This window comes from Amblyomma americanum, chromosome 2 (genome assembly GCF_052857255.1).
Source record: "Amblyomma americanum isolate KBUSLIRL-KWMA chromosome 2, ASM5285725v1, whole genome shotgun sequence".
Taxonomy (NCBI): Eukaryota; Metazoa; Arthropoda; class Arachnida; order Ixodida; family Ixodidae; genus Amblyomma; species Amblyomma americanum.
This window is the reverse complement of record NC_135498.1, coordinates 52582223-52609976: the sequence shown is the minus strand read 5'-3', so window position 1 is coordinate 52609976 and position 27754 is coordinate 52582223. Positions and strand designations below refer to the sequence as shown.

At 42.4% G+C, this 27754-nt stretch overlaps 1 protein-coding gene across 1 annotated transcript; it reads right to left on the bottom strand.

Annotated features, from left to right (window-relative positions):
• Window positions 1–123: 123 nt before the first annotated feature.
• LOC144121245 (HEAT repeat-containing protein 6) lies at window positions 124–26808 on the bottom strand. Its single transcript, XM_077654355.1, has 24 exons — window positions 26393–26808; window positions 25617–25727; window positions 24511–24651; window positions 23773–23888; window positions 23265–23373; window positions 22744–22842; window positions 19887–20009; window positions 18670–18760; window positions 17553–17704; window positions 16716–16838; window positions 15795–15871; window positions 14282–14411; window positions 13559–13658; window positions 12721–13018; window positions 11549–11630; window positions 11224–11313; window positions 10442–10579; window positions 9770–9925; window positions 7336–7454; window positions 6690–6847; window positions 5472–5626; window positions 3867–4082; window positions 2118–2253; window positions 124–737 (listed from the first exon to the last, which is right to left on the bottom strand). The coding sequence occupies exons 1-24, from the start codon at window positions 26540–26542 to the stop codon at window positions 586–588; spliced, it is 3222 nt and encodes a 1073-aa protein (XP_077510481.1). The 5' UTR covers window positions 26543–26808; the 3' UTR covers window positions 124–585.
• Window positions 26809–27754: the final 946 nt, after the last annotated feature.

Sequence of the window (27754 nt, the reverse complement as noted above, 5' to 3'; positions counted from 1 at the left end):
CGTTTTCCCATTTCCATTTTCTCGTTACTTGTTCACTCGTTAATGATAGCACTTGGAATGCTTGAAAAATACTAGACAAATGAGATTTTTTTAAATGCTTGAAACAAAATAAGAGTACCACAATAAACAAAATATGTGTAAACTGTTTATTATACACTGCAACAAAAAAGAAAAAGAGAGACTCTATTACGTTTGTCACAATATGATATGAGATGCGCAACAAGCAAGGGCGTGACAAATGAGGTTGAGCGGGCTGAAGCCTCTTTCGCCAAAATGTCGAACCTACATAAGTAGCTCAGCTCTTGCTTTATCAAATCCTTACCTCCACCAGCACCTATCCACGCGAAAAAAAAAAGGCCTCTGGTAGGCGACACTACATAATCAACAAACAGCTAGCTACGTGGGAATGCGACGACCAAATGAGGGAAGTCGATTGGTTCCTAGATTTAAATACATAAAAACGTCACAAAATGTAGATGGTATAGAGTCTCAAATAAGTTATAGAACCCCAGTATAAAATGCTATCAACGATAAACAACTGCACAGTATAAAATGTTTGCAATAAGTAACTGACAATTCGCCTAATCATTGAATCTCTAGCCCTTTCAGTGGCAAAAGGTCAGTCAATTCCTTCTCCTTGAGCAAGTTGTCAAGCAGCTTCAGAACCTTGGCTGTCGAGTTGTCTGAAAGCTCTTGAAAAATTCTTGCAACATTGTCTCGTGATTTCTGCAGGGGCTCTGAAAACAACCAGACAAGTCAGATTGAGCAGTAGTTATTGCTTCATTGAAAAAGAAAGAACAGACTACAAGTACATTGTGTCCGCAGCAGGACTGAAACCTTGCCTGCGCTTGTACACTGCAACTGTCGCACATCAACCTTGTCCTTTCCATGACCAAAAATTCACTCTTCTCATTCATCCCTCCAGTTATTTCGTTGACTTCCTCTGCTTCCCACCCCACCTCTCAATGACCTCGCTACCAGTACACCTGAGAGAGACTTCCTTATTTATCTGCCGGAATTTAAAAAACTGCTGTGCACGAGATGTAATTTAACATAGGTACTTGGGTCCATTTTCTGGGATTAAGGAGAAACTGCTGTCGCCTGTGAGTACAGTTTTTGCAGGTGCGAGCCAAGCAGCTGATTTGACATACTGCTCCACCTGCCGGATGAAGAAGCAACCGAAAGCCCAGCTGTGTGGGTGGCCAAGTTGCATGCTTATTTTGACGGCTACTGTAGCATTTAGTGGTGCTTTGGTTAGAGAAGCGATGGTGGTTCCTTTTGACTTTAATTTTAATAAGCAGATGACGTTGAAAGCAACCAACGGCTCTGCAAAACCGAGCAAAGCCATCGGTTGCTTTCCCAAGAGGGGTGCAGCCCGTTGTTTTGGCTGCTCAGCCAGCCTTTTCAAAATGCGTACTTGCGGACGACACCAATTTTGTAGCGAAAGCTACACTGGCCACGAACTCGCTGTTTCGTCGTGATCGCAGTCCCATTGTGCTCGCATTCCCACTGTGGTCGCATCGCACCACGTGACCAACCGCGTGACGAATTGCGTGACAACTAGCCAGACAACCAGACTAACCTGGACTTGCATTCAAAATTAGCCAAGGCTAACCAAGCTATGCCTTAGCTTTCGCTACGTATATCCTGGCATAGCCAAGCTAAGCCACTGCCAATTTTTGCATTAATTACACAAAATGCAGAGAAGCACCGATGTTTAATTACATCTCAAAGAACAAAGACCATAATATGGTGCCTTGTGAGTAATGTTAGCTCTCAATTAGGCCAGTAGTTAGTGCACGGGAATTTTTTAAAATCTGGCACATAAATACAGAAGGCTCTGCATTTGTTGCAGATGCAAATCTTGAAAAACAGGCATTTATAACTTTCCTGCAATTTTTAAAAAGTGTAAGAGGATAGATGACCATGTCAAGTTGCTCAAATTCTGTTCCATCATGCCATCTTCATGAAGCAACAAATCAATCTCCTGTGGGTCATCACCATGCCCCACAATTTAAGCATTATCATGCAATGACCAAGTGTTTTCACAAGGGCTTCTAAAGTGTTCCTTACAGGCATACAAATATGCACTATCAAGGTTGTCATGAGCAGCGTACCTAGAAGTGATGACTTTGTTTGCACCCTTTTGAAAGCAACAGATATGTTCTGCTCATATTCCAACGCAGCTCGTCCCATCTCGGGCAAGTCTTCAGGTTTGGCCAGGGACAAAAGATGGCATATTGTAGCGCACAACTGAAAAAGAAGAAAAAAGGTGTGGTGCGATAAAACGACTGGTGTGATGAGATGGTTCAACCATATGTGAAGACAAATACAAATAGTATAGTAGTGTGGCTGGTGGAGACAGAGTAAGGAGCTGTGCAGTAGGACAAATTGAATATTGTCATGTGTAGGGGTTGAAAGTTGTGAATATATCACATGTACCCAAGAGCAAACTGCTTACTGAACAGAGTCGTGGGTGGATACAAAACAAAGCACGAAGTCTGTGTAGCTGATTTCTGTTTGTGCACTCAAAGTGTTCCACCATGAATTTATGAGCAAGTGCCTCCCGTAGGCTTTGAGATTGTTTGAGAAAGTGGGTGGGAGAATGCTCTTGTCCAGGTTTGCATCAAATGCCAAGACGAAGGCAGCGCCTGACAAGCATGTTAAAGACGCTGCAGGTGATCTACATTGTTACACAGGGTGGGGGTTTGTTGCCAGTTCCAGTTTCTTGGAAAATGTGGGCAAGGCACCCGCACCGTATTTACATGATTGTAAGTCGACTTGAATGTAAGTTGACCCCCCCCACATCACATTTCAGAAAAAGAAAACCTTGGAGGTCAATCAAGCTTGGCCTTAAATAATAGAACGCGATAGCATTATCCTGCGGCCGCCGCTTATCGTGAGCCACTATCGGCTGCCGTGCGCGGGCGTGCCCGTGGGCACATTCCAAAACGAAAATGTATTAATCACTGGACGACTCGTCCACACTTGCGCCATCGTCCTTGCTAGTTCTGCCGTCGTGATCGCTGCTGTGATCCCACAGCACGTCGTTCTAACGTCACCGTGCAGCGAAATCCCGCACTTCGCAAACAGCCGCAACACGACATCGCGTGGTACAGCTGAACATAAACATCATTAATTGGCTTCAACGCTCTCTGTTCACATCAGTCACAGTGAAGGAACCTGTGGTATAAGATATCAGAGGTCAGAAACCTTAGAAGACTTGAACAGCAGCTCTCCAGTCAAGTGCCTCATGCTGCTTGCAGTTTTCTTTTGAGACGTGGTCTAATAATAACACTGATGTAGCGTTACCTACGCTACTATCTCTCAAAATGTTGGAAACTATTATCCCTAGAACTACTGAAATGCTGAACACACACCTGCTAGAGCTGGATGTCCATACCGAGTGCAGATTAGAGAATAAACATGAGTCAGTGATATAACAAAAATCAAGAGGAGAAAAATGGACCCGGACAGAGATGAGAAGAGTAGATTAGAAAGGAAGACAACTGTAGCCGAGGGTGGCTGAAATTTGTGCGGAGAGACGAGATTAGGAAGTTTTCTGAGATAGGGAAGCCATAGTTAGAGCAAGACAGGGATAACTGGAGAGCTTCGGAAGGAAGATTCCTTTGGCCTGCAGTGAATGTGATCTGGATAATGACGGTGAGGATATTGAGAATGAGCCATAAAGCCTGAGGGGAATGTTCACGGCTTTGTACTTGTGTGAAATTAAAACAGCATCTTCTTCTTTTTCTTCAAAAATCTGAGCCAGAAAGTAAGGCACCAAAAAAAAAAAAAAAACCTCCCACTCGCATCACTTCTCCATAGTGGCCCGACTTTCCACAATGCCCCAGCTGTAAGCATACCTGTTCCCTCAGCTGCTCCTGGTGCTGCAGTTCTCGGTAGTCGACCTGCTGCTTGGTGCCTTCGAGAGCAGTCAGCGTTCCACTCCACACAGTCTGCATGACACGCCCGTAGATGTCTCGCTCCCTGGGCACCGCCAGTGCAGATGCCGCCTGTATGCGCACCTTGAAATTGCTGCACGTGTTCAGGCTTGATAGCAGGGCAGCAAATACAGAAGCCTAAAAAGCAAACAGTGCAAGCACTGACTATTCCTTTCAAAAAAAGGTTGGCACATGCTACACGCACGAAGACACACTTCCCATGCTACGCATGCTGCCCACAGTTGTGAGGACACGACTTTTTATCAAATCACCTGTGGGGCAACCAACAAAGTGTAGTGCATCATTACAGAGTGCAAATTTTTTCATATTTTCTGAACTTTGCGAATGCATAGAGAGCTGAGAGGGCTGACATGTTTTATTCCTTTCATCATTGCACAGAACCTTTGCACTAATACTACTCAGCTAACAAACTGCACCTGGTACATGAAAAGGCATGCTGTGGTTTTTAACAAGTGCTACCATGGATACTGTTTCTGTACTGCACGTGAGCTCTCAACATGACGACTGGAGTTCAACGAATTTCAACTTTTACTTCCTTAGTATTTTCTTCAAACTGGCATTTTAGAGTCCTGAACATTTTCTGCATGTTCCATACGTACAGTGAAACCTATCTGTAATCATAACTCTTTCTTTACTCCGTTTCATACATCGCAGGCAATGCTGAAGTAGTGCATCTGCAAAACCATATTACTCCGCCCAGTATCACTTGTTCTCGAAACCTCGGCAAGTGTTTGGACAAAAACAAAGAGTGGTATAAAACGAGTGGTAGCATTGAAAACCACAGTAGAAGCTGTAAAGCGCTCAGTGTTCAGGCCCTCTGTCTATAATTTTCACTGAGTGTGAACTACTTTTTAGGCTTGGACTGAGTAGGAGCGGTTCACCCTACCAGCCACGTGTCATACCGCCACATGTGATTCTTGCTTCTGAACTCCAGCAGGTGCCAGTCACAGCACTTAAGGTTTGTCACAAAAAAATGTCTGTGTTCACTTCGTTTGTATGGCAAACTATTTTTGGGTGCAGACTTAGCCTGTGCTAACAGGCACGCCAGTATTGGCAGTGTTAACTGCTATGTATGAAGCTGAGTATAGGCGGTACTCATGTTGCATGCTTTGCTACTGTACATCCCCTTGCATGTCTATAAGGACTGCATGCACAGGACACGCCTGCAAACAAGCACCAAGATTTCAAAACAGCCGAAGGCTTTTAGAAAAATGAAACAAAGTGGACACTGTCAGACCGATGCGTAGTCATGTCAACATTTTACATACTATTGCCTTCAATGTTTAGACCAAAAGGAAGGTTGTAGATCATCATGAGAAAAGCCCCACTGAGACGTTTTCAGCTAGATGTCAGCAAGGGAAAAAAGTATGTGAAAGGTGAAAGTTTTAAAGCAGTCTGCATGATAGCATGACTGGCAGCACAGCACATAAGCTGCAATTGCATCGCTCTCTATCACATACTACTATCAGCATTGAAGCCGATCTTTTACAAACTGCAGCTACATACCACATCAACGTGGTTTGAAGTGACAATGTCGCTGTTTCCCAGGAGGCAGCCCAGAGAGTAGCAAGCATTCCACCGAACTTTCATCAGGCCTGCACTGAGACTCTGGACCAAACAGGCTGTTGATTTGGTGACAAGCTCCTTGATGCTTTCATTACCTAGATGTGGAAATGAGAAAAAAAAGTCAAAAAAAATTCACTGACAAGTGACACATGGGCCATAACGAGACACTCTAGTGGAGTGCTCTGGATTAACATGACCAATCTGGGGATCTTTAAAGGACTCTATACACTAAATTCTTGCTTGTGCGTTTTCTCGTTTCAAATGCTGCATTAGACATCGATATACATAGATCACCACATGATATTCACCTAAGACTGCTAAATAATTTATAATTGAATTTCTTCTTGACACTATTTCAGTTTCAGCAACTGAACGATGGCTGCGATGTGTAGACCTCAAGTCACATGAGGCTCGAAAAAAAAAAAAACCATATAACTGCTGATACGTCATTTGTTGTCATTCCAGCTCTTGAAGCAGGCTGACTGAAGTGCTGTATTGAAATTAAACAAAGTATCAGTGTTTATCAGTATCAGCTTTTTCGTGCCTCACGAGATCTTAAGGTCAACTACTCGTCACAGTCATCGTTTGGTTGATGAAACCAAAAGCGAAACAGCACAACAGCAGAAACTGAATTATAAATTATATACTAGTGATCACAGGCGAGTACCATGTGGTGATCCATGTAGTATTCTAATGCCTAACATATCATTTGAAAGAAGAAAACACGCAATTAAAATTCGGTGGCTACAGTCCTTTAATGTGCAGTAACGTATCGTAGTGCACACAGGTGTTTTAATATTTCACCTTCACCAAAATGTGGTCGCTGCAGCCAAATTCGATCCCAACTCCTTGGGATCAGCAGCTGAATGCCAAAGTTACTGAGCCGTTGTGGCGGGTGCACATGGGTGCACATGAATGGAATCAGCTACCTGCTAATGTGGTGTCTGCAGCATCCCGAGATGATTTTTCGTCTCTGCTTTTTGATCACTTGTGTAGCACCTAACACATATATTTTAGGTGCTGAAACTTGCCCGTTTTGCTCTATTTTTTTTTTGTCATGGATTTCCTTGTACACCTACCTTAGATACTGAAAAGACTAGTGGTGGTATTTAATTAAAGATCTAAATAAATTAACTGTCGAGAAACGCAATCAGTCACCTAAATTCTCTGTAGAGATGAACTGTAATAGGCACCCCAGTGCCCTCACAGCGTTGGCTTGCATTTGGTTCTTGTCTGGCTGGACACGAACAGCGGCATTTCCAAGAAGGCAGATGAAGGTGTTTGGCACTTCAGATGCTATTTTTGATCCACTCTTCCTGCAGTCAAAGAAACAGAAGCAAAATTTGTGCCACGCCAAAAAGATTACATGCAACCACAACTGAACATGCACGCAAATATTTTCTCTGCCTTGTGGCTCAATAAAAGAACAGAACAAGATTTTCATATTATGCACTAATATACCTGCCTAAACCAATGACAAAAAGTTCTTCCTACAGTTCCATGCCGCAATGGTACTGCTGCAGCACCCAAAGACCAGAACCAAACTGTTATGTGGCCATTTACCACCAAGTTAAAACCATCATCATAGTAAATACTGCCTGCAACACCTCAACACCTTTCGGAGCCCAACACCATGCAGTTAAATGTGCCCTGAAACTTGCATAATAGGTTATCTAAAGTTAGTACCAATGGTACAGCAAAACAAAAATCAACAGTGCGAGAGCCACAGAGAATTACTTTCATGCACTATTTCTTGTGAGAAACTTTCCCACACGAATTAACATATTAGTATAAAACGGCTTACCTGAGTTCAGAAAGCATTTCAGTCACATTGCTCAGAGCCCAAGATGCCTTCATTCGAACGCTGGGGTCTTCAAGTGCTTCCACAGAAATCTCACCAACATCCATGAGGAACAACAGGTCCTACATAGGTTCACAGAAAAATAATACAAGAAAGAAGAGGTAGGAGTTAAAAGAAATGGCCTGCTGGGGTAAGCGCAGTTGAGCCTCATTGTAACGAAGTTAAAGGGGCCTGGCGATTACTTCGTTATACCCATAGCTTCGTTATAGCCCATGTTGACCAAGCTTCCAAGGGCAATCGTCACTCCTTCGTTATATCCATTGTTTCGTTATAAACCATTTCGTTATAATGTGGTTCCACTCTGCTCCACCAATCCGTCATGCCTGTATATAAGCAGTACTAAGAAGCTATCGCTAACAGACTGTAAAAGCAAGAAAATGAGTATATGTAAACCACTAGTAATGGAAATAGCTAATCAGACAAGTTAAATCAGATCCATTAAAAATTTTAAGGTTGGGTATTCCAGGAGTACACTACTTCACAAAGCTTTTACTTCCCAGCAACAGATGACATACCCTAATCTAAGTATTATTTTACACCAAGAAAGGTATGCAGTATACAGCAAAAGCTGATTAATTCGAACTTTAAGAGACTGAAAAAAATGTTCAAGTTATCGAACGACCCCGAAAAGCCAAGAACTGTTTGCATCACGGTAATTTACTTAGTGAAAGACTGGGCAATGGTAGCCTGATTTTGAGATGAAAACAGTGCGGCAATGTCTTCCCTTCACAATGCAATGCGATGGAGCTCCATCGCTACTGCATCACAACGAAAATAAGAAGCACCGTTGCACGTAAGAAGGCTTCACCGCACAAACCCACAGAGACTGCCACGTGACGAGGCACGATTTCGGTGCACAGGAATAACGAAACCTTGTGGACGCAAGTGAAGGAAACAGTGCCAGAGCAATGGAAAAGGGGGGGGAGTAAAGGGCTGGAAGAAGAAAACACCAGCGATGCGCCAATCAGCGTCTGAAACGGTGCTCAACTGGGTTGGGCTTGCTGGTTGATGCTGGCTGGTTGAGTCGCCGCCGCTGCGGGCTGACATGCAGCTCAGAAAATCAAAACCAAAATTAAGCAGAAACTCGGAGACAGGGCTTTCTGTTCGTCATCACACCTTCCTTCAAAGTTCACACGCACGTACGAGGTGCACGAGACTCTGCAGTATGGAACTCAGGTTTTGAATAGGGCTGTTTTTGATCTCTTGCCGCGCTGGTCATACCAGGACATGGCCTCCCTTCGGATGCCCTTTCGAATTAACAAGCGAGACCCATAGTGTCCAATTTAGTGAATGTCTCATGCCATGGACTTGTACGGGCGTTGGCCGGGACCTAGCTGGCAGTTTGAATTATCCTGATTTCCGAATTAATGGGGTTCGAATTAACCACCCTTAAGCTTCCATAATAAAATGAAAGAACAAGGACAACCACAACAAACTGCTACAGATATAACAAGTGTATCCTACAGGCAACAATCAGCAATCATGCATTTGGCCAATAGAAGTGGTGCTGAGAGAGCAGAAATACATTTGATGCAGCACACAGACTTCTCCTTACATCCCTAATGGCAAACTCTAAAAAAAATTTTTTTAATGGTTTACTTATGTAACAACACCTCATAAGAATGAAATTACTACATCTCACTGCAGTTCTGGCACCAGTGGCAGGACACCCCATCCATCACACCACTTTTCAGGTTCTCAAAAATGTGAGGGGAGCAATGAGAATGTGCACTAATTCCCACTAGTGAAGCTTTAGTGCACTAATCATAGTGTTATGAGCATTAAGGCATCGCTTGCAGACCGCAGATGCGTACCACATCAACATCAACGGTCTTAGTCTACATGAATCGTTAGCCATCGCCTGTAGTGCCAGTTACTGCTGCTATCCGACACAGTCACCGTCTTCCTTTGCCCCTCCATTTGCCCTTTTTTCACATATTTTTTTCGCCTTTGGCCTAACTTGCAATGATTTTCAGAGCTTATAATTGCTCGACTTACAGGCAAACCTTCAAACAACAGTAAAGGGAAGAAAAGCAGTCATAGATGAAGTACAGTTGAGCCTCGTTATAATGAAGTTGAAGGGGCCAGGCCACTATTTCGTTACAGCTGCAGCTTTGTTATACCCATTATTTCGTTATAATGAGGTTCGAATGCATTATTTAAGAGATCAAAAACTTGCTTGGTTTTTCTGCAGTGTTGCCTACCTATAGCTGCAACCCTATCACTCCGTGCCCTAAAATTCACAAATGACCACAGAGCCCATTCCACTTGTCTGAAATTTAGGACCAGCGGACAACCAAATAGTGGAGATAACTACCAATAAATGCTGCCTAGTGCTGCAGCTGGGATGGTAAGTTGACATGGCTCACATACTCACCTCTCGCAGTGATGTGTGCATACAGAAAATGCTGAGGCATCGGATGGCAGCATTTCGCACGAAGGCATCTTCGGTCCGCTCTGCAACATTGTCATTGCTGTCAGGAGACCGTGCGAGACCAAGCAGCACAGTGATGCACAGCACTTTGCGGTCATCCTGCAAAAGTGAAGTTAAACGAAGGCATAAGAAGACACGCACACAAGTGCAAAACGCAGACGGGGAATACGCTTGAGTTACAACATGAAGTTTGTTATTTCAAGCACAACCCATATGAAAAGCAACATACACACTACACAAAACCACCACAGTCACAGCAGGGAAGAGGTTATCGCATCACAGAATACTGGTACAGCTAGACAGACAGTGCTGTCATAGATTGTGCACTATTCTTGCGTTAGAAATATAAAAAAAAAAACCTTCAGTGCACTGTGTCTGGTCCAGTCTCTTAATATGGCATGCTTCACATATGTACAAATGCGTATATAAGTTTAATGATAAAAAAGGAGTAGCAAACAAATTGTAAAAATACTGTGTTTAAAGTGAAAGCTAACACAAATGCAGAGAACAGTATCTTATATAAATCAGTGCAGAACAGGTCTCCTAATGCAATTAAAGTTGACCGTTTTTCTTTTTTTGGTTGAGGAAGGCTGTGAACACTTGACGTAAACTTACTGGCAATGAATCCCATATCACTGTGCCAATTGTAGAAAGGCAATTGCAGCTCTCCGTTTGCAGCATGGGTTCAGAGAAATCTTGAAGAAAAGACTGCAGGGTTCCATTCAGGAGGCAGTCCAACCAAAGATGCCTTCCCTGCAAACATGCAAGTGAGCAAGAATCACTGCTTCGTGAACATATACCCAGAAATGCTTTAAATGTTAATCTTATAGGTGCTAGAAAAGAAGAATGGAATTTACAGCGCTAAACAGAGCTTTAAACTGATTCAGCCAGCAATGGCACGTCACAGCTTGCTAAAAAATCTGCATGCTGAAAATTTCACAGTGCTAGGATACTTCGTACTTCACATATTTGCAGAGAAATGAATGCGAATTTTGCAAAAACTGCACGAACAGAAGGAAAATAAAGGAACGGCAAAACAAGCGATGAAATGGCTACAGATAAAGATAAGTGGAGCAAGAGCCATTAGGCCTACAATTGCATAAGCTTCATGCAGCTACCTAGTCACTTAGACAGCTCTGCACTTGAGTTCATTCAGAGCTGTCATTCTGCATTAAGCGAGTCAGCAAGACCAACCTTCTGGCTCTTCTAAGTGCCATCAAACCTAGCGAAATCAGTGCAGGATTAAAAATATTTAGTATACAGTACCTGAAACAGGTACATGAAGCACCACTTAAAGCATCTTACTCACACAGAAGCCCCTCTCAGTTTTGATCTTTTACTTACATGTAATATGCATCAGGCTAGTAATATTCGTGTGTTACGAAAGATGTTCTCACCAAGTCCAAGCAATGTATTGCATTCAAATCCTCTTCTCCCTTCTTTAGACTTGCCGCTTCACCAAGTTTCTTACTAAATGCACCAAGAAGCTGCAAACAATGAAAAAATGACAATATTGTCCTCCACATAAAGGAACAGGCACGGGCACTACACGTCACTTAAACTCGTCATGAGGAAACATTACGGTATATGTGGAGAAGCTAAAATGCGAAACAAGCAGGTTCTGTAAAGGAAGAAAAATGCCATTTTGAGTATCAACCTTCTGGTCAAAAACATATGACATGCCTTCATGGCAGTTTTAGACAGTTGCTAAACCACACTCACTTTTAATATATGGATCCTTATGGTCAAGTTGGTGTCCTGAAGACAAGTTTTTATTGTTGTCACCACACAATCGGAAGACCTCCTGAAAAGAAAAGGGAATACACAAGCTAAAACATGGGCACGTTCGATGATAGAGCAGTGCGACATGAATGCACAGTTTTCGTTGTGGTACATAATGAAACGTCTGGCTTCAAAGGCATGCACCAAAGCCTCGACATTCCTTTTGTGCAATGCCTCCCATAATTACACATGTGCAGTAAAGGAACAGCCTCTGATGACACCTGTTCGCAACAATGATTGCATGGCACATTAATTTCTTGAACATTGAACAAATAGGCTAACATGTGACACAGTATGAGAAAGCACTGCCTAATGCCTAATACCTTAAATGAGATTATATAAGCCAGTAACTTCTTCTACACCATTAGTACCTAAGAATAACTGCTAGTTTTTTATGTCAAAGCAACTCCTGGGCTATGAAGCAGAGGGCCCTAAATCTCACCTCCACCATACCTTGCTAGAATAGCTAGAGAGTAAGCATGGAAACTTTGCACAAAAAAAAAAAAAATTGTATGCCTTTTCTGACTGGATTTTTTTTTACTTTCATTACTTTTTTGGCAGATGGAGTCTAGGTACTAACGTTTGAACCGCACAACTGTTTTTCCTTTTTAGTATATAACTTGACAATTTAGCAAGCTGGCATCCTTTATACTGCACTATGTTCACAACAATTTACCACCTTGACATTTCGCCTCGGTGCCTCAGTGCCGCTTGAATGCCATTGCGTGATGCCACTCACACATGCTCTTTGCACTGGTGCTGATGTAAACTTTAGCTTTGCCCAACAAAACTTGTAGGCAGGCTTGATGGTTCACAGCTTAGCACGAAATACAACCAAGTAATAGTTATTTTATTTTTATGCATGCGGAATTCACATTTGCAGTAATCACGTAAAGCCCTCACAACTTGTCCTTCTAATGCCACTCATTGATTTCCCTCGCAGCCTAGGAATGCAGACTACAATAAATGGCACATGTCTGTTCGACGAACCCAACATGCCACTCACTTTAAGGATGCATTCAGAGGACACGAGAAAATTATGGTATACGTGTTCTGTAAAACTTTGCCAAGAGACTGCACAGTTACACACAAATTGAAACTTGGGAACCTACATGAGCTGTGCAAAGTACCCCTGGCACATGTTGGTCAGGACTTGGAGTGCTTCGACACGCACGGCTGTCGTGGCTATCCGGACGGACTCGCTCATATCAGCCAGCAACTTGTCGGCACAAGCTACAGCCAGCCAGCATGGACCAGAAGCGCTGGTGCTGCCCTCAGTACCCTGGCTGCTGTTATTTCTTAGCCCAGTGATGCTGCTTTGTTCCAGTGCACCAGCCACTTCTTTTGGAAGTGGTGTCACATTCACCACTGCACCCAGCACAGTCAGCGCAGCAACTTGCACCTGCACGGCTGTGAAATGCAAACAGAATAGGAGCTAAAAGGTCCAGGATGAAGGCATAATTACAGTCAGTGTTCCCCCCAAGTGATCACGTTGATCAGCTGTTACCTGCACCAACTTTAGCCAGTGTAGGAGTAGAAAAACGAGACACTGAAAATTAATGCTATATATTTAAAATCAGGTATAAACTATCACGTACTGCAGGCAGCCATTTCCTTTAGCTTTGCTCTGCGCATTTGCTTCAACTAAATTTCTTCCACACATTATGCCGTACCTTCGCCGCTAGCTCTGGGATACTGCTTTTATGTGCATAATTGATGTAATTAGGGCACAAGCATGACACAGTATTAAATTATTACAGATACCATTTAGTGCTCTAAACAAAGAAGCAACACATAGGCTAATACCCGCAAGACAGACTGCACAAAACATATTTTTTGATCTGCACTGAGCAACTTGTGTACAGCGCTGGCATTCAGCCCACAACCAATGCTGCAAGAAATGGTACTTGGGTAGTGTGCAAAAGCATCAGCGTGGCTGTACATACTGACCCTTGTTGTCCAAGAAGATGGCCACGTCGCTGATGACACGACTCAGCAGCCCCTGCTGCAAACGGTGATATGGAGAACCAGCAACTACAGCAGCCAGGCACTGATCAAAGCAACAGGGATGGAAAAGAAAGAAGAAAAAAGTATGGCCTCTTAGAACTTTTCTGTTCATGATAAACTGCTGTAGGCTTTCATAAATACAAAACACAACATTTAAGTTGTGCAAGTTGCTTCTAGTAAAGAAGAAAAAACAGCAGAACAGAAAGACTAACTAGTACTAGATAAATTTAATTTTGAATTTCTCAACCCGGTACATATTTTAACAGAACACCTGAGCTTACATGAAGATGCCCATGATGATGCAGCATCTCATCATCTTGTTTCACTGTGCACTCTTAGCATGGATGCCATTATTCATGGAAATTGAACTCTATGACTAAGAACTCTAGCTAGCTTAATGAGTAAGCAAATTAGTTGCCCTTCCCATGCGTTCCTGTAAGAAACTGCACTACACTTAAGGTGCCTAGTCTTTTCTGAAGATGTCTCTTCAAGCAGAAATTAATGACGTTTGCTCCCAGAAACTCTTTACACTGAAAGACTCTGGCAGGCAGTTGCATTCAGATTCTGATTATTCATAGCTTGGGAACTGCTATTATAATTAGATGACTCAACACAAAAGTCTTTGGTAACCTTGAAGCATTGGGCACACAGGCAAAGTGCACCAACCTTGAGAAGTTGGATAATCTGTGCTGGATTGTTTTCGGCAATGATGGCGAGATGCAGGCACCGATGAACTTCTCCCAAGATGGCAGCCACAGTCTCGGACAAGGTGATGAATGCTGTCCTCTTCGAGCCACTAATAGAGATAAGGGCAAATAAATAATGGCAGCATTAAAGAATAACTCTGCCAATTTCTGGAAAACTAAAAATTGCAGCTATATGGACACTACTTTAAAAAAGTTGCAATTTTATTCCAATTGCATTTAATAGGCATACACTTTACAGGACTGATACTAATATGCACCAGAGCTCCCAAACAATGCTCTGTAATCACCTTTCATTGATGAACTAATGTATCAAGGGTCAGTTGCTGACCAAGAAGCGCCGGCTCTCAGTTTGGTGCCAGAAAGATAAGCGACTCACTACAGTGTCTACTTTTTTTTCCGTGTTTTGTCATTCTTGCTGCAAGCAACACACACACACTCACAATGCAGGCAAGACACAATGAATTACTTCACAAGAATGACACACACTGGCAGAGAAGTGCAGGTGCTTGACACAGCAGTGCTCGCTGGGGTGAGTTGAATCCAATTTTAATTGCAAGCTGCTATAAAGGTATGATTAGCAATGATATTATTCACTGCATTCTTGCCTTCCTACCTTGTCGCACATTACTGGTGAGAAACTATAACCCCTCGGCATTGCAAGTACCTCCTAAAATCTATAGTTAGCTGTCTGCCAAGAAAAATGCTACAGTACACAGCATGCTTACCGACTGTTCAATCGCTGTGACAGTCGTCAGTGAGATGGGGATATTGTGCCATCATTTCTGGTAGTCTACTCTTTGCTGTGTGATACACAGAATTACAGAATTTGTACATATACAGAATTTGTACAAGCCTCAACAATAAATGCCGGCCGCGGTGGCTCAGTGGTTAGGGCGCTCGGCTACAAAGCAGAAGTTCCTGGGTTTGAACTAGGCCATCACGGCCAGGTTTTGATAGAAGCGAAATGTCAGTGCACAATAAAGATCCCCAGGTGGTCGAAATTATTCCAAGCTCTCCAATACAGCACCTGTTTCTCTCTTCTTTCACTCCCACCTTTCTCCCTTCCCTTACAGCATGAATGTGAGACAATTACTGCCCCATTTCCTTTCCTCAAGAACCAATTTTCATTTTCAACAATAAATCCTTGTAAAGATGAAATGATCTGAAACAGCAGATCATTTGTTATCAATAATACCAAGAACTCAAAGGCAACCTTAAATTTAAGAATGAAATCCTGTAAATACAAAACAAGAAACCAGAATTCCCTTTTTTTTTCTTTGCTGACTGTCCGTCTAACTGTGCAGAAGCTTTGATGCTGCTATAATATATACAGCAAACATAGCACAAAGAAAAGCACCAGGTGATTCTAACATAGACAATAATTTTTAACTCATCAAAAGCTTATAATAGCTTCCAAGCTGAACTGCTTTAACCACATGGAAAATGTATGCTCTGCTGCTAGAGGGCACCACCTGTAGGCTGCGAGTCCAAGGAAGGGTTTGTACTTGGTCACAAAGCCGGTGAGCAAATCAAGAGCTGCCACACGAACCTGCAGGCAAAAAAAAAAAAAAAATGGCTACAGCACATGATAACACATTAAATATGCTCACAGTGAAAGTTAAACTGATATACACGACACAGAGCTTAAAATGTTTACTCCCTTGTAGTATACTGCAATGTAATTCCACACAAACTACGGTTGTGCGATGTTAAAATATATTCTTCCGAAAATGTTTGAACACCCCTCTCTATAGCAATTTAACAAAAATGACTTCTTCTGCACTTAGGGAACTGTTCATTGACTAGGTTGTATTTTGTTACTCTGTTGAATGTTTTTACCTGTCATTTCTCTTTCTTTTTTTCTTCTTTCTCTAACAATGTCTAACAATGTATAATGACTCTTTATGTGTAACTGTGTCTGCTAATGCTGCCAACTTCTACGGGTGACGAAGCTTGTCAAGCGGTCACTGCGAACCGCTTTTTTTTTCGTCACCCACAGTTTTTGTAAGACAAAAGCTGAAATAAACTTGACTTGACACACTGGCTGCATGACATTAAGATATTTTGTGCTTCTAACTACTTCTTGATGCATAAACTGACTGATGGACGATTTGTGATGGCACATTAATAAAGCATTACTCTTGTCACAGTACTAGAGGATCTGCAAACCCTACTACTTGTAGGATGTTTATGTTTGCAAGTGCCTGCCAGACTGCAAGTGCCACTTACCAAAGACAACAGCTGTGACAATGCAAGAGAATGCCTTTAGTATGCACTGCATACAGTAACAGCCCTAATGGAGTTCATCAGTAATGTTTGTTCATATGACATAGAGATTAACAGGCACTGAAAAGCATTGCGAACTTTAAATGCCAGAGAAGTACACTACTCACTTGTGGGTTTGGGTCCTTCAAAATGGTCAGCAGAACTGTCTGGGTTTGTGGCGCCCCAATGGTGACAGGTATGTCGGGGAGAAAGTGCAGCCAGTAGCCAAACATCTCACGGCTGTCAACAACCTGTGGAGTGAAGAACAGCACTGTGTTAAATTTGCAGAAGCTTGTGCACAGATAAGCACAAGAATTCATTCCAACAATAGATTAATTTAGCAACTGTTCTTTTGGCCACTGGGCAATGCTAGAGCTGGAAACATGTGAAGGTGCAGCCTGGCAAAAGTGAGACAGATAAACATAGTTTTCTTTGTGTTTGTTTATGCTGGGTATAAAAGCAGTCCTGCGGTCTATTAAAAGGAAATTTCAGGCACTATCATGGTTCCTGAAATTGCCTGTCAAGACTGCCTCACTTTTAGGCATCTAGAGAGGTAGTGGAATTGCTGAGGGACACAGACATAGTATCAGTATTGCTAAGCAGCTTTCCCAGCACTCGGCAAACTGCATTCTAACTGTGAAAGATGTAATAAAAAATCAGCATATTATGGCAGACTATGCAACATTGAAATCTGAAAAACAAATAGTATTCATTGCATCTTGCTCTGCTTTAATAATTTATTGATCCCCAATGAATCTGCTGTCCGGTCTATATATATGTATTGGCTAAGGTCGTGGAACTCGCAACACGTAACTTGCTGCAGTCCCAGCATCAATGCGAGGATCTTGAAGAGAACTGTACCTTTCTAAAAGAAGCGGCTGTTGGACATCACAGCTGAAAACGCGTTCTCCCGACCACCGCTCACAGAACTATGTAAAAAAGCACAGAACAGACCATTACCTTACCTTGGTTATGTATGTGAGGGCAATGTAGACATTGCGACGAACACTAGCTTGCAGATGCCGTTGCCTTGCCATTTGGCCACCTTCAGAGTCTGAGTACTCAGACTCTGAGCTTGATGTTTTCTTCCAAAACTGGAGAGGCGTCTTTGCACCCTCTGTGAAAATAATGATCATAAGAGATGATGCGGGAAGGTAATAACAAGGCTGACCTTTAACTTTAGCTATGGCCAAACGGTCTGTCGGCAGGAATGTCACCACCTTTTTATTTTGCAAATAACAGCCCCTCAAACTAAAACAGGCATTCAGAGCAAAGTGTGCTTGTCACCTTGTACAAATAGTGGTTAGTAGAAAGGTACAGCTGCACCACATAATATGCAACCACAATATATGTAGTATCGGAAATTGCTTACATTACTGCCACACATATGCTGGCAGCATGGAAATACTGGGTTCCTGACATTGCGACTGGCCCACGCAGCTGGTTGTTGAACTGACAAAAACATGCACAGCCATAATTGAATAAGGGAAATGACACCACCTGTTTGCCTTTAGTATGCGGATGGTTTAGGTGCATCTCATAACATGTGTATGTGCAAAGCACACTCGTGGCAAGTAGCAAACCTGATAAATTCTACTTTATATTTTTCACCTAAGCCTTAGTTTAGCTGCTTTACATAAAATATTCCAGCACAAATACAATTTCCTGACTTCACGTCTTCCCTGCTTAAAAAATTCTCTCATTAAAAACTACGGCAACTAAGAAGTGCACAGCACTTAATGTCATGGTTTACACATATCATCTTCCACATAATTTTGCCTCTTGCTTTCAGTGTCCAAAGAGTCAATATTTTTTCCAGGCATTTAAAAGCATGCAACAGGTCAACCACTTTTGTTTTTGCTTAGGAATGTAACCAAAATTATCCTGGATACATGACAAAAATCTCTCCCATCCGCAATTTCTGTGAGCAACATCCCTCATATGGAAAGTAGCAAAAAAAGTTATGCAGAAAACATTTGGCAGCACTCTTACAGAATCATGTCAGACAAGAGCAATAATTTCCAAGGACACGTGACACAAGAGTATACAAAGCTCACAGCACGAACAAAGGAGCCAACACACCTTCCTCTGATTGTTCTGGTGTATCTTCCTTGACAGGTCCATTCCCTTTCTTGCTCTTCTTTTTACGGTTTTTCCTCCTCGGTGTTGCTGGCTTAAAGTGGACACAAAGGGAACAGCGCAAGGATGAGTACAGCAAGGTTGTGGTGGCAGCACAACTCCACATGTCATTAACAAAGTCAATAAACTTGACGTAAGCATGCATAAATGAGAAATACTCAGGGGCAGATTTACGGGTGTAAGCGGGGGGAGTATGGGGTAATCGTCCAGCCGAGAAATTTTACAACCATCTGGGGCCCTTATCAAGAGAAACTAATTTACCAACTCAAATGCAGCCCATTACATTCTCTCGAATTATTACCATAACTCTAGTGTCACTGCCATGAAATCAAGCTTATCACTGCCACTACTGTTCCAATGCAGAAATATATCCCGCTTTTGTCTATTTCATAAGATTTACTATGATAACTCCATCCTTAAGAGCAAATTCATAACGCCACCTTGCTACGTTTCAGCTCGGGTCGATCATCGTCATAAAGTTGGTATTCCTTCACGTCAAACAAATCACTTCTGCAACTCATTCGTCCATAGCATATCGGCACAATGGAATCACCTTCCCCGATCGGTCGTCGAAAAATGTGACCATTCTGTGTTTAAGTCTGCTTTGGCTAACCTGATGTTAACATAGTACACAGAATTCTTGTGCGCTGCCATTTGTTTATTCTTTTTCAGTTCATCTTGGGGTTCAAACAAACCTTGTTTCTTTTTATTTTTTCTTCTTTCCACAAATTCTGCTGTTTAAGTGCATGACAGTATATTTGCGCAAGTTTTTCCTGCCTATTCGAAAAATTGCGTATGTTTTTTTGCATGGTATACTTGGTATACCAAGTGCCAGAGGAAACTTGGTCATGTTAGTAACTCGCAGTTCAGCCAGTAAAAGCGTCTTGTTTTTACTACAGACATACCATGATGAAAAGAAGGGCTCAGAAGGCGGTGTGGAGGGATTTATTAAACTGCCCTCTTATGCTAACCTGGACTGCAGGAAAAGCACAACTGAACACCAGACTTGAAAGCAGAGAGTTGCCTTAAGACTCTCGAATGATAGAGGAAATGAACAGCTTGTAATGTGAAATGCTGATGCCAGCTAAAAGTGATAATTCCTACCCACTCGTTTTGTAGTCAATGTCACGAAGATAACACAATTTTACAGCACTACTCACTTTTGATTGGTTTTGGGCTTCCTCGCTGGTGGCCACAGATGGCAAATGTGTGCATAGCGGACTAGGAAGTAAGTTCAGGTACTGCCTATTTTTTTGCCCTGGGAAGCCGAAAAAGGAGAGGCTCTGGCAAAAAAAAAAAAGAAGAGTCATAGAAGAAACAGGTGTAAGTCTTCAAGTCTAGGAGAACAAAACAAAGATGAAGTAGGCAGACGTAGTGAATGCTTACCATAGAATAATGCTGCAACAGTTAACGAAAAACAAACAACAGAACCAATCCCTTTAACTTCAATTAAAAGCAGTACACATCAAGCAGTATCAGAAAAAGGTGTGGTGAAGTATAATAATCTGTGATCCTTCTTGACAGAACAGCCTCGCAGAATTGCTACAATATGATTTCGAAGCCTAAAGTCAATAATGACACAAATGACACAAGTCATAATGTGTTCATGCACCGTTATGTTCTTGTATATACGATTTAGAGAACTTAATATTTGCCTAAATAAAAACACGTTTCAGCTCTCCTACTTGACTATGGGGCTATACATAAAATTTCATCTATTTCTCGGAATTTGACAAAATATGCATTTTACAGTGACACCTCCATAGGAGACGGGCCAAGATGTCCAAAAGCTTACTGCATTTACGCGTATATAAGATGACAATGAGTACAATGCAAGGTAGGATTTTGAGACCTCACGAAAATAATTTTTAAAAAATATTATGACTGTAAAGCGATGTCAGCTTGTTCACGCCAGCTATAAGCCAAGGGCTCGGAAAAGCGGAGATCGCACGCATGGAAGCAACGGGCACATTGATATTATTTGAGGCAGCACATCTGGAATGCATGCGACATCATTATGTGCAGCAAAGCCTCCGACACGTTAACATATGCACTCTCCGAAGCAGCAGTGGCTGCCGTTAGTGCCATGCAACCGCTGCTCCGTGCTGCCCATCCCTGCGACCATTTGCCCTTCTTTCATTTCTACTTCACTGAACTGTTTCAGAGCCTTCTTTTTCTTAATGGTCTATGCCACGTTCTATCCGCGTTCATAACCACCCACTCCATTCCCCTGCGCACTGTGCCATCTCAAAGCTGTTGAAAGCTGGCTTCTTCTAGATGCTTTGGAGTCTGGTGATGAAGCTTTATCTGGCTATCTTTATCAGGAGCGAGAAAAAAAAATGCGTTATATTCGTACCTCGGTTCGAAATATAACGCAAGATACATTCTTAAACTAATAAACTAAGGGAAGGAAACTCGTTATATTCTTGTAAATAGGGTAATTTCACAGCAAAGCAAGTACAGTAAAACCTCGTTGATACGTTTTTTTTAATTGTGGGGAAAAACGTATTATCCGGGAAAACGTATGATCCAAACCGATTTTGATGATGATTATGAATTTTTGCGGCGCAAGGGCATCCATCTATGGCGAAAGAGCGCCACGGCCAAGTGTTTTCGACTACTCAAGGTGGGGTCAAAGACCCATTTTCCAAGCAATTCACTCCTAATAAGCCGAACACCAGGTCAGGAGAAAGCTTGTGCCCATTGTATCCCAAGTGGGGACCCGGCGACACTGGGGATCGAAGCCCGCACCTCCCGCATGTGAGGCGGATGCTCAACCAATTTGCCAAATGTAACTGTTGAATGAGGTAAAAAGACATTTATTGACAATTTCACTTTATAAAAATGTCGATTGGCATTTCTCGGCACAAGAGCTGAACAGATCCTATTCCAGTGCTCGCGGAATTCAGTCCGTGTTCACGCCATCTTTAGCGCGGAAGGAAATTCGTAACGCATCCGGTCCGTCAGCGGCAGTGACGAAAGTAACCAAAATCGTTTCCTTGTCATTTTCGGATGCTTCTCCCCTTTGCATTCTAGTACAGTGGGAAAGCCAACGCGGCGGCTGATTGTCGTCGCAGTGTTTTTGCTCTTTAAGCTGCGGTTTCCCAGTTCGTATATAAGCGCATCGCTGTAGTTCGTAGAAGCTTCGCCTCCTTTCCCTTATGCACCGCGAAGAAACCTCAGCGTTTCTCCTCTCCATATCGCGTCCCCGCAGTAACGGCCGCCGCGAATGCTAGCGCGGTTTTTATTTTTTTGTTCTTGGTGGTGGCAATAGTGCTTCGCCTCGTTCTATCGAGGCACTGCAGTGAAGCCACCACCGCGGGTGACTGCCGCAAAAAACATGTCGCGTGCCCTCTCGTTCGGCACACTTGTATGTTTGCACAAGTGCGATTGGTCAATAAACGTAATATACGGCCACAATTTGTTGAAATTTTAAACGCAGTAGCCGGAAAATCGTGTTTTCCGTATTAAACGGGAAAAATATAGTGCAACTCTATGGGACATTTTTAATGTCCGCAATTATGAGCGTACGAACCGGGAAATCGATTGAACCGGGAACTTATCAACGCTTAGGAGTACAAAAATAGAACAATCATGCTGAAAGTCAGCGAAATGTTTCAGATTACATAAGTTTTAGCATGCACAGTAAAAATTCTGGTTCCATCAAATATTTTTTAGCTTTTCTTCCTTAATTGTACATAAATGCAGAAAGGAACGAAATCAGTAGTATAAACTTTGAACAGCAGAGATCATACATTCAAACATGACTGTGAAACCTGAGTTTTTTCTTTCAGCATTGTTTCAACTGCTAAATGACCATTCAATAATGGCAAAGAAGCAGTGAATGACTTACTGATGGCAGCATGACTGACACACATCAAAACTGCAATGCATAATTCAAAGTTCCTGGGCCATCAACACTGCAGCTAACTATCAAAATTCAGAACACTCAGTTGTACTGCCATGCAGTGGCATGCATTTCTCTACATCATCTCTAAAGCACAGTGCACTACTCACCTTGAGCACGCCTAAGAGGTTCCCTAGTTGCTCACTAGGAAAATTCCACTTCATGGAAAAAATGTTTTGCAAGCACCTCAAGGCACTAATAACCAGTGTCTGTGACGAGATGGAGAAGATAAAGCAAAATTGTAGTGTTTATAATTTAGCTAAACACAATAAATAAAATATTCTGGAAGTTTCTGTGACCTTAAGTAAAAGCAGATCCAAGGTATACAACATGTATAGTTGCAACACACTCTTCATTGTAAGGTTTTTCTTATAAGCTAGCCAAATGAGAAATAAAGCAATTCAGCAAACTGCAAATAAAACTTCCATTGTATCACCTACAAACTTTAAACACTCGTTAACATGCTCAGACAGTACAAAAGCCCAACATAACATCTTGGCAGGCCTAAGACAGGCAGGTACTTCCATTTTGAAGAATGTGGCCTGCAAGTGTTCTTATAAATTGAAACTTGTGCTGCTACAACTGTTTGGAAGCAAGTACAAGACAGACATGACTAAGATAGAATACTTGCCTGTGCTTGGATGCTGTTATCATTAAAGCAGGGCCCACTGAGCACACCCAGAAGGATCTCCACCATTCGCGCAATGTACGTGTCTGGCATGTATGGCTCTCCAGGGTTCCTGTTTGCATGAAAGGTGCAAAAAGTCAGGATCGACACCATTGCGGCTCATTGAAGGTCATCTAACAGTTACCACATCACGGCACAAGAACAATGACATCAAGAAAAATAAAATGGAAACAAACACAGAAAAAAAATGGCTATAAGAACTACACCACTCTGAGATTATCAGATCTAAAAGTGAAAGTAGTGAACTGGTTGGCACATTAACTACTGCACTTTTCTGACATAAGCTAGCACAAGAACTTGTCATACTTGTTTTCAGCACTTTCAGCAAAGAAAAACAGGTGCCTATGTCAATTACGAAAGAAAATAAATGACACATTAAGGCAGACTGCACGAAGGTGAAACAAATGTTAAACAAGCAGTTTAGTAATTAACGCTGGAAGATTTTACTCACCTAATTGTCATTGCTCTCAGAGCTTTAAGTGTTGTAAGCTTTGCATTGATATCAAGCTCCAGCGAAGAAAGCAATGTTTCAAACACACACCCTCTGCCTAGCAGTTCTTCCCAAAACTGGAAGAGAAAGGCAATCAGAAGTTACACTTCCAAGTAAAATGCTCATACAACAAGAAGCTAATGCAGGCTTTGCTCAGGGGTGCTTTGTAAATAATACAGTCATCACCACTCATGGTATTGAAAATGATGTGTATCCAATGGGTGCATAGGCATGTTCAAGAGCATAGCAAAGATAAAACAATCTGACAGGATAGTATTTCTTTTTTTTTCTTTTCTGCAGAATCCACACAGAGCTTCAAGTACAAATAGCTTTAGAATTTTGCCTTAAAAACCATATGATAAAAACCGTAACACAGCTTTAAAGTAGCACTCAAGGAAAATGATGATGACATATCAAGCAATATTTGTTCCTAAATTGCTCGAGTATTCAATTTTTACAGGTCCACACTCGACAATATAATACAAGCAATGGCATTTCAGTACACTAATGACTACAAAAGTGTTTTTCCTAAACTGGTGAATCTTTCAATTTGGGCAAGGCCACAACACATGCCAGCTCCACAGATACCAAAATGACTGATGGCATAGCTTCTGAGCAGCACCAAATTCTTTGTCAGAGGAGAAAGGGCAGAGATGTTAAGTGAAGACTTTCATGCATAGTGATGGCCATGTGGCTTGCCTGTTCGAGCCGTGATACATTTGAGTAAAGGAGTGCCCCACAGGCACTAATGCAGTTTGTGAGTGTCCAAAGACTGCAAGAGGAGAACGCCTTCAGGAGAAACTCCATCGTTTTATGTAGACTCCTAGTCTCAAGAGTGACCTGCAGTGACAAAGAGCACACTCTGCATAACATTAACAGAAGACAGAAAATCATCACACTTGGTCGGGAGAGTAGCGTATAACATGAACAGAAGACTACAGCTACTGAGCAAAGCTTAAATATAAACTAAATAAATGCTACAGCCACAGTTTGGTGTACCTTCTGTGGTCCTAATGCATTTTTTTCTTGATTACAGGCATTCCAATTACAAATTAGAACTGAGAAAAACAGTTCAAGTGTGTGTCTCGTTCTCTGCGTCCAGTCTTAAGCGCGGTCACATCCTCTCCAGAAATATGCTCCAACTGTAAAGCACCTCACTCCTCTTCGATATTTCCAGGTTTGAAGGAAAAGGAAGGGGAACGACCCTTCCAGTATTCAAACAGATACGGTGGTGGCTAGCTGCTGATGTCTATCACGTTATCAAAGCTCATGTTGTGTGCATGACAGAAGCTGTCATATAAACCATGCGACAAGGATCATCAAGGCATGTTCAAGATCAGACTGGCGACACATGCGTGACAAGGATTAGAAAAAGTATGCACAAAGTACCGATATCTGACTAAACAACAATCAAATAAAATAGTCAAAGTAAAAGATTGGGCCTATATTTGTTCATAGCTTTCTGTTAACATTTTGTCCCAATCAAGGTAATGTACATTGGCAGAAAACACATTAACAGTTACATAAAGCGAAATAGAAGGAAAAGGGGAAAAATTAAGGGGGAAATTATAGGCTAGGTGGCGCAAGCTGCCGCCCGACACAAAGGGTAATGCCATTACCATCCATCCATAAAAGTATAGTGAACTCACTATATATAAAAGTATTCGTGATCCTTTCCTGACAATCACAGCAGTTTCTCGCAAAGTTTATACCATGTGCCACAGGGTCAACCAGTGATGTTTATGTTTTGGGAAAATGATTATTGCCTAACAATGTGCTTATGGTAATTCCTGAAAAACACATACCTTTTGTTTGGTGCAGATGTCAAAAACAAGCTGGCCAAAACGTGATACCAGGTCATCGTTAGGGACGACACTCAAAACGTCAACGAGGAGTACTATAATCACATCAGCATCCTAGAAGTAAAAAGCCAGAGAATAAATAAAAAAAAAAGCCTTTTCACACTACCGAAGCAAGCACTTCAAAAATTAAAGGTAAAGTTCCGTTATCTATAAGAAGTTCTCATATTTGTTGAATGAAGCAGTACAAGTATATTATTTCACGTATATGCTCAAAATGTCAGCCGCCGCGGTGGCTCAGTGGTTATGGCGCTCGTCTGCTGACCCGAAAGACGCGGGTTCGATCCCGGCCGCGGCGGTCGAATTTCGATGTAGGAGAAATTATAGAGGCCCGTGTACTGTACGATGTCAATGCACGTTGAAGAACCCCAGGTGGTCGAAATTTCCGGAGCCCTTCACTACGGTGTCCCTCATAGCCTGAGTCGCTTTGGGACGTTAAACCCCTATAAACCGTATATGCCCAAAATGGGTCCAAAGTTAGCCAAATAGTTTTTTACAAGGCGCTTCTTACATATCTGGCAGCAACATTTCAATCCCTTTATTTACAGCCAGTAGCAAGCCTAAGCAGTCGACCTCGTTGCTACGACTTGCACAACGAATGTTCGCAACGCGTTGCTTCAAAGCGACAGATACCAGGGCGAAGCTGAGTAACATAAACAGCACTCTAAAAACTCATGGCGTGCCGTTCTAATAATGTTTCGATAGGATTTGTTAGTCCTTACCCGGCTGCTAATGAACTGAAAAGAGTAGTTGCACTCGTTCAGCTTTCGCAGATTTTGCTTGAGCTCTTCGGGGTCTTGGCGTTCCTTTTTTCGTAGTAAAGAATCATAGCATTCTTTGAGGTAAGTCTGCTGCTTTAGTACGATGTCCATCTTCGGCTTTCAGCACGACACCTGTGCACCTCGGAGTCAGTTTCCGGACTGTTCCGCGGCACGCTTCAGTACTTCAGTCCTACAATCTGCGCCGAAATCGATGTCTGTCAGGCGGCACTACATGTCGATCGTGGGAAACACGTCAGCGATAAGGTCAAGGCCTTGAAAGTTCAAGTCCAAGACGCTACAACGTGTGGGAACGATCGCATATGCAGACGGGCTCATTGCAGACAACTCGCAAGACGGCGGCCATGATGGTCACATTCGCGCCACCTGGAAACCAGTTTGACCCATTGCGGTGATGGCATTTTTCTCTCACCTTCATTATCGTCTTTCAAAAACAAGCAAAATTAACACTTAAAAAAAAACTCGCTTTGTATTTTATTTAATATGGTCATGGTTATAAACTTTTAAGCTATGCGCTAAAGAAGGCAACTGCCGGCGCGAAATTTGAAACAGAGATAATGGCTCATTAATCTAACCAGACGCGATTGTACAAATTTTGAGAAAGTCCAAAGATTTACTTTTCCTTGGCGACTTTCTCATTTGAATTTGATGTTGAAAGGAACCCTTCTTGTTGAAATAAATTGCCGTTTGACCTAATGCTGAGCATGGAGGCATCAACAGAGCCATCTTGCTATTTCAGGCTGTCTCATTCAAAATCAAGCTGATTTTTGACGCTGATAACAGCCAGTCGCGGAAAATCTTTTTCAAACACTAAAGAGTGGCGAAGATCTTTGTTTTACATTACCTCATACATAATATATATCAATTTGTACGAATTAATTTATTTCTCGTCTTCGCTCGTCTCTCCTAGGCCGAGCTCTGCAGCTCCTGTCTGGCTCCGTGTGTAGCGCGGAACTCGGAAGAGCAGGAAGGGCTTAAGGAAAAACTGTGCAAGGGAGGTTTATTCTACGTAGGCGCGCACACCTGGTTCGGTTCATTAAATACAGTCCATAATCCCCAGATCTCTGGCTGGGCAGTTTGACTACTTGATTAGCGTCCAATATGGACAGCGGACTGCTTCTTTTATGCCCCACCCACATCAAATGTCACAAAACACATCTTCGCCGTCCTTCTGCTGGATAGAGAAGACCGATCCAGGAATTCCACGTATGCTCGGAGGTCACCCACCTCGAGAAGTTGACGCCATGCTAGCTGTTACGAGCTGTTATATCCTGTCTGGCTGCATCGGAGGCCCGGAAACGACGA

Bases quoted from the DNA above. Each gene is read 5' to 3' on its own strand.
- LOC144121245 (XM_077654355.1), bottom strand. From the start codon at position 26,542: ATGGACATCGTACTAAAGCAGCAGACTTACCTCAAAGAATGCTATGAT. The intron at 18,761-19,886 runs GTGAGTAGTGCT...GTCCACTTTAAG, and splicing joins AAGCCCAAAACCAATCAAAA to CCAGCAACACCGAGGAGGAA. The intron at 5,627-6,689 runs GTGACTGATTGC...TTCCACATCTAG, and splicing joins CATCTCTACAGAGAATTTAG to GTAATGAAAGCATCAAGGAG.